This window comes from Pollicipes pollicipes, unplaced genomic scaffold (genome assembly GCF_011947565.3).
Source record: "Pollicipes pollicipes isolate AB1234 unplaced genomic scaffold, Ppol_2.1 Scaffold_6138;HRSCAF=7277_pilon_pilon_pilon, whole genome shotgun sequence".
NCBI lineage: Eukaryota > Metazoa > Arthropoda > Thecostraca > Pollicipedomorpha > Pollicipedidae > Pollicipes > Pollicipes pollicipes.
The window spans coordinates 10,341,475-10,353,254 of record NW_023596818.1 but is presented as its reverse complement, the minus strand read 5'-3'; the positions used below and the strand labels follow the sequence as shown (position 1 = coordinate 10,353,254).

The 11,780-nt window shown below is 64.4% G+C and overlaps 1 protein-coding gene across 1 annotated transcript in view; it reads left to right on the top strand.

Moving 5' to 3' along the window:
* Positions 1 to 3,648: 3,648 nt before the first annotated feature.
* Positions 3,649 to 11,780, top strand: part of kis (chromodomain helicase DNA binding protein kismet) — a 29,735-nt gene continuing 21,603 nt past the window's right edge. Inside the window, 14 exon segments of the mRNA XM_037229791.1 lie at positions 3,649 to 3,666; positions 4,115 to 4,350; positions 4,652 to 4,873; positions 5,321 to 5,435; positions 5,845 to 5,988; positions 6,305 to 6,898; positions 7,413 to 7,637; positions 7,988 to 8,115; positions 8,360 to 8,548; positions 9,039 to 9,292; positions 9,707 to 10,084; positions 10,368 to 10,450; positions 10,793 to 10,935; positions 11,165 to 11,332. Of these exon segments, the coding sequence (XP_037085686.1) occupies positions 3,649 to 3,666; positions 4,115 to 4,350; positions 4,652 to 4,873; positions 5,321 to 5,435; positions 5,845 to 5,988; positions 6,305 to 6,898; positions 7,413 to 7,637; positions 7,988 to 8,115; positions 8,360 to 8,548; positions 9,039 to 9,292; positions 9,707 to 10,084; positions 10,368 to 10,450; positions 10,793 to 10,935; positions 11,165 to 11,332 (2,897 nt within the window).

Below are 11,780 nucleotides of genomic sequence, written 5' to 3'. Positions count from 1 at the left end.
CTGGGCGCCGGCCCGGCCGCCGCGGCGTCGCCGATGGGCGCCGGTGGCGGCACGCACCCGGCGCCGTTCCGCGGTGGCGCGCCGCAGCCGGGCCCGCCGCCGTTCTCGACGGCCGGGCCGCGGCCGCCGGGCGCGCCGGCCGTCTCGGCCGCCGGCGAGGCGCCGCCCGTCTCAGCCGCCGGCATGGTGCCGCGCCACCCAGGCATGCCGGTCGGACCTATGCCGCCGCGCATGCCGGGCCAGATGGGCGGCATGCACCCGGGCATGATGCCGGGCCAGCCGGGCATGGCGCCGTTCGGCTTCCAGGGCCAGCCGCGCGGCATGGCGCCGCCGCAGATGGCGCAGTACGGACCGCGCCCGGGCATGTACGGGCCGCCGCGGCCAGGCATGGTCGGGCCACGGCCGCCTCTGTCGCTGGAGCAGCGCCACGCCGTGCAGTATGAACTGCAGCAGGTGCAGCAGCGGCTGCAGCATCTCTTCAGCATGCCGCCCGCACCGCAGAACCAGCAGCCGGTACGTGCGCGGTTGGGACGCGACTGATGTGTCGGCCGGTGGGTCATTTTCCCGTGGGGACGAGAGTGTGCTAGTTGGACATACGAATCAGGATTACAGTTGTGAGTGTTCAGATGGTGGGCGACTTGGCTGTGCTCGTTGATTAGCCTCGCAGCTTCCGTGTGCGGTGCGCCGTGCGTCGCTGAGCTCTGACCCGCGCGGCGTCTCCCTCAGATCCAGGAGCTGCAGCAGCGCGCCCAGTTCCTGCAGATGCAGCTGGGGCCGCCGCCGGGGCCGCCCACCTACCAGGGCGCTCCGCCGCCGGGCTTCTCGGCGCCCGGCGCCCCGCCCGGGCCGTTGCCGATGCAGGTCAGTCAGCGGGCCGGGGGCGCTTCGGTCCGGAACGACCGCGGGTGTGGCGGCGGAAGCGCGCTGGAGACGTCAGCATGCAGCACTAACCGCCCGGGTGTCCGCTCTCACACAGTCGGTGGCGGCTCGAGCTGTGGCGTTCGCGGCGGGACGATGGTTGTGGCTTTGCCTGTGCGGGGGTGCCTTTCTTCGAACAGGAGGCGGACGCGCTGCCGGACGTCAACACGGGCGGCTGGCCCGACGCTCGCCCGTCGTCACGCAGCGAGCCGCGTTGTGGTGTCGCGCGGTTGGGTGTTGTGTCGTGTCGTGTGCGGTGTGGTGTCGTGTGGTGTGGTGTCGTGGTCACGGGGCGGCGCGCGCGCAGGACGCGGCCTCGCCGCCGCCGGCGGCGGCGCCGCCCGCGCCCCCGGAGCACGGCGCGCCCGCGTCACCGGCACAGCTCGCTGCACCGCCCACTCACCAGCCGCGGCCGGCCGCCGCCTCGCCGCCGCCGGCCGACGCGCCCAGCTCGGACGAGGTACCGCCGCCTGTCCGTCCGCCTGACTACCCGGCCTGTCCGTCCGCCTGCCCTTCCGCCTGCCGCCTGACGACTCGCTCGCTGTCTTTCTCGCTGTCTCTCGCTGGCTCGCTCTCCTCGATCTCCCTCTCTGTGTTGTACGTGCACGTCTGGCCGCCGCCAGAGGGCCCCGCCGCCTACTAACCGCACGGCGGCCGTCGGCCTGTTTGGGCCGGGCCCGGCTGGCGGCTGGTGCCACGCGCCCCGGAGAGTGACGGCCGCGCCAGTGCCAGTAGTTGGAAGCGCCGCCTGCCGGCCCGTGTCGCCGTGTCGCCTGGACGTCGGCGCAGACCGCCGCGCGGGCCGCGGCCGGCTGGGAATGCCGCGGCCAACCGGTCCAGCCGCGCCCCGCTGCCGGCCGGCGCGTGTCGGCAGCGTAGCCCGGCGAGCTTCGGCTCCGGCCGCGACGAATGGCTGCTCGCGGACCTTATTTGCCTGTTGATGCCCGTGTCTGGGATGGTAGCTAGCCGGTTTGAAATGCGGAGTGATTACGTTTATCTTCGTCGCGGCTTTTGTGCATCGCAACTTTAAGCACTTTGAGTTGGTCCTGCAGTGTGTCGTATTCGCAAGTAGTGTTCTGCGCTGTGTGACAACGACGGCAGTCAATATTGTGCCTTGGAGACGGCGTAGCTCGCATAAGCAGCGTATCCGCGCCGCTTGTTAGCTTGTGGGATTGCCATTTTACGTTCGGTATGCATATTTCAGTTGTGGATGTTATGTGTTGCACGCCGATTGCACTGCTAGTTTCGTGCTGCGATCGTGACGGGAATCGTGTCGAAATGGTGGAATCTGGTGCATGTGTGACGATTTTTTTCAGTGAGGAGCGTTCGGCTCTCATTTCTGAGGGATATCTTACTGACTTGTGTCGCTAAGTCCTCGCCCTTCGTGCGTTTTTCCTTCCTCCTGCGGGACACAGGGAGGATTAGTGTTCAACATCCGATGTTGTAAGTTCAGATCCCCCCCACACCAAGGTCTCGAATACTAGTCACGCTAGAGGCACGGGGAATGACATTGTGTAGCTCCCTCCAAACCTTGAAATGGATATGAATAGTGTTGAATGCGACCCAGGGAGGCGTAATCGGGTAGAAGCAGATAAAACAGTATTTTTTAGACCATTCAAAAGGCTACCCGGACAACCTTTCGGAGGAGGGGGAGGGGGTGGTGCTCTGGAGCCCCCTTCGGTATGGCGAGGGTACCGTTCAACGAACTGTTTGCGAGCGAGTCGAGGTTGGAATCATCCGCTCCCTCGGTGACGCCCGACAACAGCACGCTGGGCTCGGAGCTCTCACACAGCCCCACCACTGACGTGGGAGCCGCCGGCCGATGACGCCCGCCCGTGCATCGCGGACAGTTGGTTGGGGTAACCGGTTCTGACCCTTCACGAGCTCTCGCGGCACCCGGGATCATGTGACCAAACCGGTTCGCGTAATCAGGCTTCTCATGACGCAGGACGGTGGCAAACAAACAGATACCCGCCACATCCGCCTTCTTTGATTGGTCAGCGCAGCGCGCGCGGCGCCCCTTCTCTCGTTTGCGTGCCACTGTGTCTGGCGGTGCGGCGCGCTCATCTACAGCGCGCGCACGTGGCGGGGCCTGCGGAGGAGTTGGGCGGCACGGAGCATAATCGCTGCTGATGCGCCTGGCAATTTTTGGGGTGCGTCAGTTTTCAACGTTCGGCGCCTTTGATTTGCCAGCTCTCGCGGTGAACTCGGGGTGGCGTAGCAGCGGGCGACGCGCCCCATCCGGGAGTCGTGCGGTACGCCTAGTTCACGGAGTCGTGCTGCGCACCCAGTTCAGGGAGTCGCGCTGCGGAGAATTTGCAACGGTAATGCACCCGCTGGCCGTTTGACACCGAGCCCACCCACCCCCTCCCGTGGCGGTTTTTCTTCGTAGTCTTCAGAAGTGAAATTCATGGCCTGCACTGGATCCGGACTCGGTCCCGTTACCTGCGCTCGATCGTTCGCCGTACAAGCATTATGCGACCGCTCCGTGCTGGTCACGATGGGCATGTGAAACCGGAAAAAAGAACGGCTGGAATGACAGCTTTCATAAACTGCGCCGCAGCTTGAAGACCTGCAGCTGTTTGTGTGTTGTAGTACTCGTTTATGAAAGAGGCTGGTGATCACGGCGCAGCAGAAAACCAGTTGTGCGGTCCTTGACACTTGGTCACGGTGTGCCGGCGCGCACCACTTGGGGATCGCTCCGCCCTGCCACCTGGGCGCGGCGACTTCATGGAAATCGCCGTCGATGTCGGGCTTCTAGCCGGACGGGGCTCTGGGCATGGCCAGCGCCGGAGTTGCGGGGTGGATCTGCTGCGCACGTGGGTGGGAAGGTCTGCGTTGCTGGTGTGAGCGGTTTCCGTGCTGGCTCAGAGTCCTCCGGTGACGGGTGCGCCAGTTAGCCCCAGCGGGGATTGATCTCGTCCCAAGAATCCCTCAGAGATCGGTCACACCTGACGACTGCTGGGATTGCTCTAACCTCTGACTACTGGAGAGCGACCTGTGTCTGTGTGGGGCCCCCATCCCACGACCCCAGCGGAAGGCGGCTCCTGACCGGTGCGTGCACAGCCCGGACGGGGCGGCTGACCTCCTGCCGTGACCCCGGCGACGTTTGACCGGTGTCCGGCGCGCGCGCCTGCAGGGCCCGATGCCGGAGGGCGGCGGACCCGACCCGGCCACCGCCGACGACGACGCCGAGCCGCCGGCCGCCAAACGCGGCCGCAAGCGCGGCGCCGGCAAGCCGCGCGAGCGCAAGAAGCGCGAGGCCAAGCCACGCTCGCGCACTCGCAAGAAGGCGGCGGCGGCGGCCGAGACCGAGGACGCCGAGCCGGAGCCGGCCGCCGCCGACGGCGAGGCGCTGCCGGCCGACGCCGACGGCGACGCCGCGAAGCCGGCCACCGAGACGGCCAGCCCGACCAAGGCCAACAAGCGCAGGTGGGCCGCGCTGATGGGCTGTTCCGGACGGCGGCGTGGTAGGCCTGGGGTCAGACCGCCGAGCGCTCTGGCCAGGTTGTGGCAGGGCGGCGGTTTGCCGGACGGGTCAGCTGTCGACGGCTGTTGCCTGAGTTGTCGTCGTGAGATGTCCCGTGTCGTGGCCCTGTACTGTGTCTGCCTTTCGTGACGCAACTGCGCCGCGGCTGCTCGGTCGATGACCTGTACCGCAGCGCCACCGATGACATGTGCCGCCGCGTGGCTGGTGACATATGCCCCCCACCCCTTCTTCTGCCGCCTGCAGACGAACCTCCCGCAGTAAGAAGAAGGCGGCGGCGAAGGCGGATGAGGGGCCGGTGCCGGAGGCTGCCGAACCCACCCCGGCCGACTCGGACGCCGCCGAGAAGAGCGACACAGAGGAGACGGCCGCCGCCGCCGCTGCCGCAGCTGCCTCTGCCGCCGCCGCCAAGCCGGCCCGGCCGCGAGTCAAGTCAGCCACGCCCTCGCGGAAAAAGCCCAAGGCCAAGTGAGTGTGCGGTGGATGGTGTTGCAGGTTTGGAGCGTGTTTCGTGGTGCCGAACGAGCGTGGGACTTGCACCGGTCTGGTGTTGAATCCAGTCAAGCGTTCTGGTACTGTGTCGCAACAATGTCTGTAATCAACTGGGAACGGCTGTTGACAGCAGCGTTAGGCTTTACGTTGCAAGTGCAGAATGGTGCACGTTTAAGTTGTAAGGTATTGGATAATCAATGTAATGTTCGTTGTGTCTTTTCCAAGATGTTGATATTCGTTGGTCACTAGCTTGCGAAGTAGCACATACACGGCCTGTCCCCGAATATCCAGCAGTGATCCATGTTAACCTCTGAACGCTCATCCAGTTGCGCCACTCAGCCGGTTGTTGCGGGACGCGGCTGGCTGGTGCCCTGCGCGTGCCGCGCGGCCCGACCGTGACCCTCCCCGGCGTCCGTCCGGCAGGCTGGCGCTCAACTTCAAGAAGAAGAAGCGCCGCCGAGGCAGCGACAGCGAGGCCTCCGACCTGGAGAAGACGCCGCCGCCGTCGCCGCCGCCTGACGACCTGCAGGGCGGCAATGTGAGTGGTGCCGGGCGGGCGGGCGGGCCGACGGCTGGCACCCCGAGCCGGGGTGTGGGCGGCGCAGCCCGCGGAGACGATGTGAGCCGGCGGTGAAACGACCGCTCGCCCTCTGGAGCTGATGGGTGACGTATTGGAACAGGCATTGGGTAGGACACTGTACAGAGTTCTAGAGACGTGTTTGTCACTGTACATGTGGATGTAAGTGACAGACACTTAAAAGTCTCATTGCCAGCTGGATGTTACTAAGGTGAGGTGGAGGCCGATCCCGACCAAGCATGTATACATCCCGTGGCGTGGTGTCGGCCGAGTGTTATGTTCGCCTGCAGCGGGCGCGTGGCGAAGCCGACACGTGCGGCGCCGCCACCGGAGAGCGCCCCGCTGACTGCGCCGCTCGCCGCCTCCACAGAAGCGGCGCTCGGGCCGCAACGCCGGCGGCCGCAAGAAGTACGTGGACGACCTTGACCTGCGCGAGCTGGCCCAGATCTCGGACGAGGAGACCAAGAAGGAGCCGGTCGAGGGACAGGCCATCGCGCCCAACTGCGCCTTCATCGTACGTGACGCGGCGCCCCTGGAGGCGGTGTGGTCCTCCTGGTTGGGTTGACGAGGCGCGGAGCTGGTGGCCCGGGCGTTGTTGGCCTCTGGTCGACGGTGGAGGCGCTCGCGGGCAGCCTCCGTTATGTCTGGCAGCTGTGTAGTTTTGTGTTGGATATGTGCGGGTGCTGCGGACGGGTCCGCCGCGTCCAGTGTCGCTGACGCGGAATGTTCCCGTTGATGTATTCACCGAGCCCGCTCGACCTGAATGCTGTCACCGCACGCTGATTGGTCCGTTTGCGGCGCGCCCCGCTGACGGCGGGCCCCGTTCGCAGAACACGAACGACGAGGACTCGATGATCGTGCAGTACATCCTGGGCGAGCGCAAGGGTCGCCGTGAGGTGATCCCCGACGAGCCGGAGCCGGCCGCCGCCGTCAAGAAGGAGGTCGGCGGCGAGCAGGCCGCCACCGCCGCCGCCGGCGTCGACCCCGCCGACGGAAAGCCGGCCGAGGCTGCTGACGCTGCCGCGGAGCCGGGCGCTGGCGGCGCGCCCCACGACGGCGACGGCGACGCGACGGACGCGAAGCAGGAGGGCAAGACCGACGCCAATTCGGACGCCGCGCCTGATGCCAAGACGGACTCCAGCCCCGACGCCGCGGCGGACTCCAAGCCCGATGCCAGCCCGGACTCCAAGCCCGTTGCCAAGACTGACGCCAAGGTGGAGGCGAAGACGGCGGCCGGCGGCGCGGTCAAGAAGGAGGCTGAGTTCGTGGAGATGGACGAGTTCTACGTCAAGTACAAGAACTTCTCGTACCTGCACTGCGAGTGGCGCACCGAAGACGAGCTGCAGCGCGGCGACCGGCGCATCTCGTCCAAGATCAAGCGCTACCAGCAGAAGAAGCAGCAGTCACACAACGTGCTTGACTTCGTGAGTAGTGGTCGCGGTAGTGGCCGGGCGGGAATGACAGTATGCTGGCGGCGCCGCGGCGCGGGGCGCCCGCCGTCACTGCCCGTCGTCACTGGCCTGTGTTCTTCCGCGCCTGGCTGCGGCCCGCTGCGGAGTTAGTTTTTCTCGGATGCTAGCGTTTGTTTTACGTCTGTTGGATGCAGGCTGGGTTGATAGCTATTGCGGATGTGTCGCCTCTCGTAGGGACTGCCTTGTGGACGTTGTGATGTGACTAAACGGCATCTGCGCACGACATGTGGAACTCGTTCTCACCTCACCTCACCTCACCTCACCTCACCTCGCTTCGCCTCACCTCATCTCATATCTCATCGCACCTCACCTGACTTCACCTCACCTGACCTTACCTCACCTCAACTCAACGCAACTTAGCTTAACTCAACTCACCTCACCTCACCTCACCTCACCTCACCTCACCTCACCTCACCTCACCTCACCTCACCTCACCTCACCTCACCTCACCTCACCTCGCCCTCAGCTGGACGAGGAGCTGTACAACCCGGACTTCGTCGAGGTGGACCGGGTGCTGGACGTCTCCGAGTACACGGACCCCAACACGGGCGAGAAGAGCCGCCACTTCCTGGTCAAATGGCGCTCGCTCTCCTACGAGGACTGCACTTGGGAGCTGGAGGACGACGTCGACAAGCCCAAGATCACCTCCTTCTTCAGGTTCAAGGAGCCGCCGCCCAAGGAGCAGCGCACGGTGAGTGGCGCGGACCGCGCGCCGAGCGGGTCGCGACCGCCACCGGTCGGGGCCGGTGTGGTGAGGGACGGAGGTCAGTGGTGAACCGCCAGCGAGCCGGCCCAAAGTCGATGTTTTCGGTGTTCGCCCGTTTTGAAGTTTGTGTGAACAGCTGATGGGTGCGACGACAGGTTCGTTGGTGCTGGGTGTCAAATGGCTTGTGTAACTGGTTTGCTTTTTTATAGATGGCGGAGAGTTGGCATTTCCGCAGTCGCGTCGGTTTGATTCGCTCGTGCGTGCTGTAGTTGCAGTGATTTGTCACGACCGCGCACACTGGTTGGTGTGGGGTGCTGAGGTGCGCTGTGTTGCAGAAGAAGAAGCGGCCGAAGCCGTCCGAGTGGAACAAGCTGGACAGGTCGCCCTGCTACAAGAACGCGAACGCCCTGCGCGACTACCAGCTGGAGGGCCTCAACTGGCTCACGTTCTCCTACTATAACGGGTGAGCCGCGACGTCGGAGACAGCGCTGGCTGGGGCTGGTACGAAGCTGGCTGTGCCATGGTGGTGGCCAGTGACGACCTGTAGCTCTGGTCATTTCTCATGTTTTGTTTGGTGTTATTTTGGTTTGGACGAGTTAGATCTAAGCTATTTGTTCCTTTGGAAAGTGATGGCTTCTCGTGTTGCCGCACGCGGCGTGTTGGGGCCGCGGGCTGAATTACGGTGACACGCGTCCACCGTCTGGCAGCCACAACTGCATCCTGGCGGACGAGATGGGCCTCGGCAAGACGATCCAGGCGCTGACGTTCGTGCACGCCGTGTTCGAGTACGGCATCCGCGGCCCGTTCCTGGTGATCGCGCCGCTCTCCACCATCCCGAACTGGCAGCGCGAGTTCGAGGCCTGGACCGACCTTAACGTCATCGTCTACCACGGAACGTACGTGCTGGGAGCGGGCACGCCGGAGACGTAGGGAAGGGGAGGGGAGGCGACGAGCGGTGTGCGTGGTCACGGTCGCGTGCGGTGATTTGTGAACGACTAGAGTCGACGTGTTGACGATTACGGGCTTGGTCTGGACTAGCCAGTCAGTGAGGTGATGTTATACCGCGTGAACTTTGAGTCATCTCGTCACCGGGCATCACTAGCGCCAGCTCAGACCGCCCTCCGAGTGCTTCGCGCGCGCTTCAGACCAACAGAAGCGCGGCGAGCGACGGGCGCGAAATGGCCTGTGTCGTGTCGCGCGGCCTGGCACCTGCGTGTTTTACTCCTGGTGTCTACATGTCGTGACCCTGGCGCCGGCGTGTTCCGCTCCCCGACACCGGCGTGTTGCGTCCCTGACGCCGGCGTGTTCTGCACCTGGCGCCAGCGCGTGTTCCGCCCCTGACGCCGCCCGCTGTCCGGTGCGCTGACGGCCGTCCCGACGCCGCAGTTCGGCCAGCCGCAACATGATCGCCGAGTACGAGATGTACTACAAGGACGCCGACGGCCAGCGCATCCCCGACATGTACAAGTTCCACGTGTGCATCACCACGTACGAGGTGGTGATCCAGGACTGCCTGGAGCTCAGCGAGGTGCCCTGGCGCGTGTGCGTGATCGACGAGGCGCATCGGCTCAAGAACGCCAACTGCAAGCTGCTGGAGGGCCTGCGCCTGCTCGACATCGAGCACCGCGTCCTCCTCTCAGGTGGGCGGACGGCGCTGTCGGAGGCGCCGGCGGTGACCGAGCTGACGTGTATTGTGGCGCCGATGACTGGGAGGTCTGGTCAGCTGAGACCGAGGCTGAGAGTGAGGCTGAGACCGAGGCTGAGACCGAGACTGAGACAGAGACTGAGACTGAGACTGAGACTGAGACTGAGGAAGAGGGATACTCGGAGGAGGCCTCTTAGCCAGCGTCGTGCAGTATGGCGGCGTATGCATGCTCACGTTCGCGGAACCGACGCTCCGCTGCTCTCGCTGGGCAACGCCAGTGCGTCTGACTTGTCCACGTGTCAATCCGCCTATGTAGCGAGAGCTCCAGCTCTCATTCGTAGGCCAGGCGCCTGGTGTGGTGACATGTGCCGGCGCCGACCTCGGCTGACGGTGGTGTCCGGCTCCGCAGGCACGCCGCTGCAGAACAACATCCGGGAGTTGTTCTCGCTGCTCAACTTCCTGGAACCGCAGCAGTTCGCCTCGGAGGAGGCGTTCAACAGCGAGTTTGGCGAGCTGCGCACCGACGAGCAGGTGAAGAAGCTGCAGCTGCTGCTCAAGCCCATGATGCTGCGTCGCCTCAAGGAGGACGTGGAGAAGAGCCTGGCGCCCAAAGAGGAGACCATCATTGAGGTGGAGCTGACCAACATACAGAAGAAGTACTACCGCGGTATCTTGGAGAAGAACTTCACTTTCTTGGCCAAGGGCTCGTCCTGGTCCAACCTGCCCAACCTCATGAACACGATGATGGAGCTGCGCAAGTGCTGCATTCACCCGTACCTCATCAACGGTGAGCGACGCCGCTGGGGACGGGCCACGTGAATGCCCCATGTTGACATATTTGTATGCTTGGTCTCAATGTATTTGTGCTTTGCTGAGCGTTAGAGCTCCGAGGCACCGCCACTTGTCTCGCAGACCATAATAGTCTGGCTATTGGACGCATCTGTGGGCCGCGGTGTTGTGGCAGTTGCCCGTCTCCCCCCCTCCCTCCTTGCCGTGCCGTGCCGTGCCGTGCCGTGCCGTGCCGTGCCGTGCCGTGCCGTACCCTGACGGGAGTGTGTGTGGTCGGACAGGGGCCGAGGACCAGATCCAGCACGAGCAGCGCCAGGAGAACAAGGAACACCTCCCCGACGGCGTCGACACCTCACACTTCCAGGTGTGTATGGGGCGTCAGCAGGTCTTCCCGTCCCGAACGCACCCGAATATCCAGGACCCTGCTGTAAATAATTCACATTACTGAAAGCCCAACTGCAGTTTGGAAGCTTGCTTTACAAGTAATCATAATGGGGTGGGCTTACCCCTCCCCCTCATTGCATTGGTGTATCTGATTCGGTAACAAGTTGTGTGGGAGGGGAGAAGGGGGCGTGCGGAGCGTGATGCATGCGTGAGTCAAGCAGCAATGCAGCAATGAGTCAAGGAAAGTCCTCAGGAGAGGCAGAGAATTCATCAACTTCAGCTTGCGTGATGTGCCAACTTCAGTAACACATGACCCGATCAGCAGGCCATGGTGCAGAGCGCCGGCAAGCTGGTGCTGGTGGACAAGCTACTGCCAAAGCTGAAGGCGCAGGGCCACCGCGTGCTCATCTTCTCGCAGATGGTGCGCATGCTGGACATCCTGGAGGACTACCTCATCTTCAAAAAGTGAGTAGCAAGCGTCTGAGCGAATTGAAATCCTTTTGCTAGACACGCGCTACAACTGGTATTGCGCAGTAACTCCTCCCCCCCCCCCCCTGTTTTTGGTTTGATTCTCACTGAAAACACGTCACTGCGTAATCGCCTGTTCGGCCGTGGCGCCGTACTGACCCCAATCTCGGGCGCTATTGACCGTTGTGACCTCTGACCGTGACCGGTGACGGGTCACCGCTCGCAGGTACCCGTTCGAGCGGATCGACGGCCGGATCAGGGGCGACCTGCGCCAGGCGGCCATCGACCGCTACTGCCGGCCCGACTCGGACCGCTTCGTCTTCCTGCTGTGCACCAAGGCCGGCGGACTGGGCATCAACCTCACCGCCGCCGACACCGTCATCATCTACGACAGGTGGGCGTCGGCGGCCACCGCGGGCTTGCCTCGTCGGGTACGGCTCGAGCTGACTTAAGCGTTCTTGGCGCGTTTTCTGGCGTCATTCTGCACTAACAGAATGTGGCTTTCAAACTGTCAGGGACCTGACGTGCCCGTCACGTCCACTGAGCCGAGAGGCCCTCTCCCTCCCCGCCAATGTATACTGACCTGCCCCTCTCCCCTCCCTGCCAACGTGTACTGACCAGACAGCCGTGCGGTTGGTAGTCTCGGGTGTCCGATCCTGAACGGGCGCCGGCGAGCGCCACGTCCTCCGGAGGTGGGGCCGTTCCGCCCGACCCTCCCGAGCGTCTCCTGCTCCTCTCCGTCCGTCCTGCTCCTCCGGCGCTCCTCGCGCCGTACCGATTGGCCGGTGCCGTCCGAACATCCGCCGCCGGTCACTGACGGTGAGTGGGGCCGCGGCCCGGCC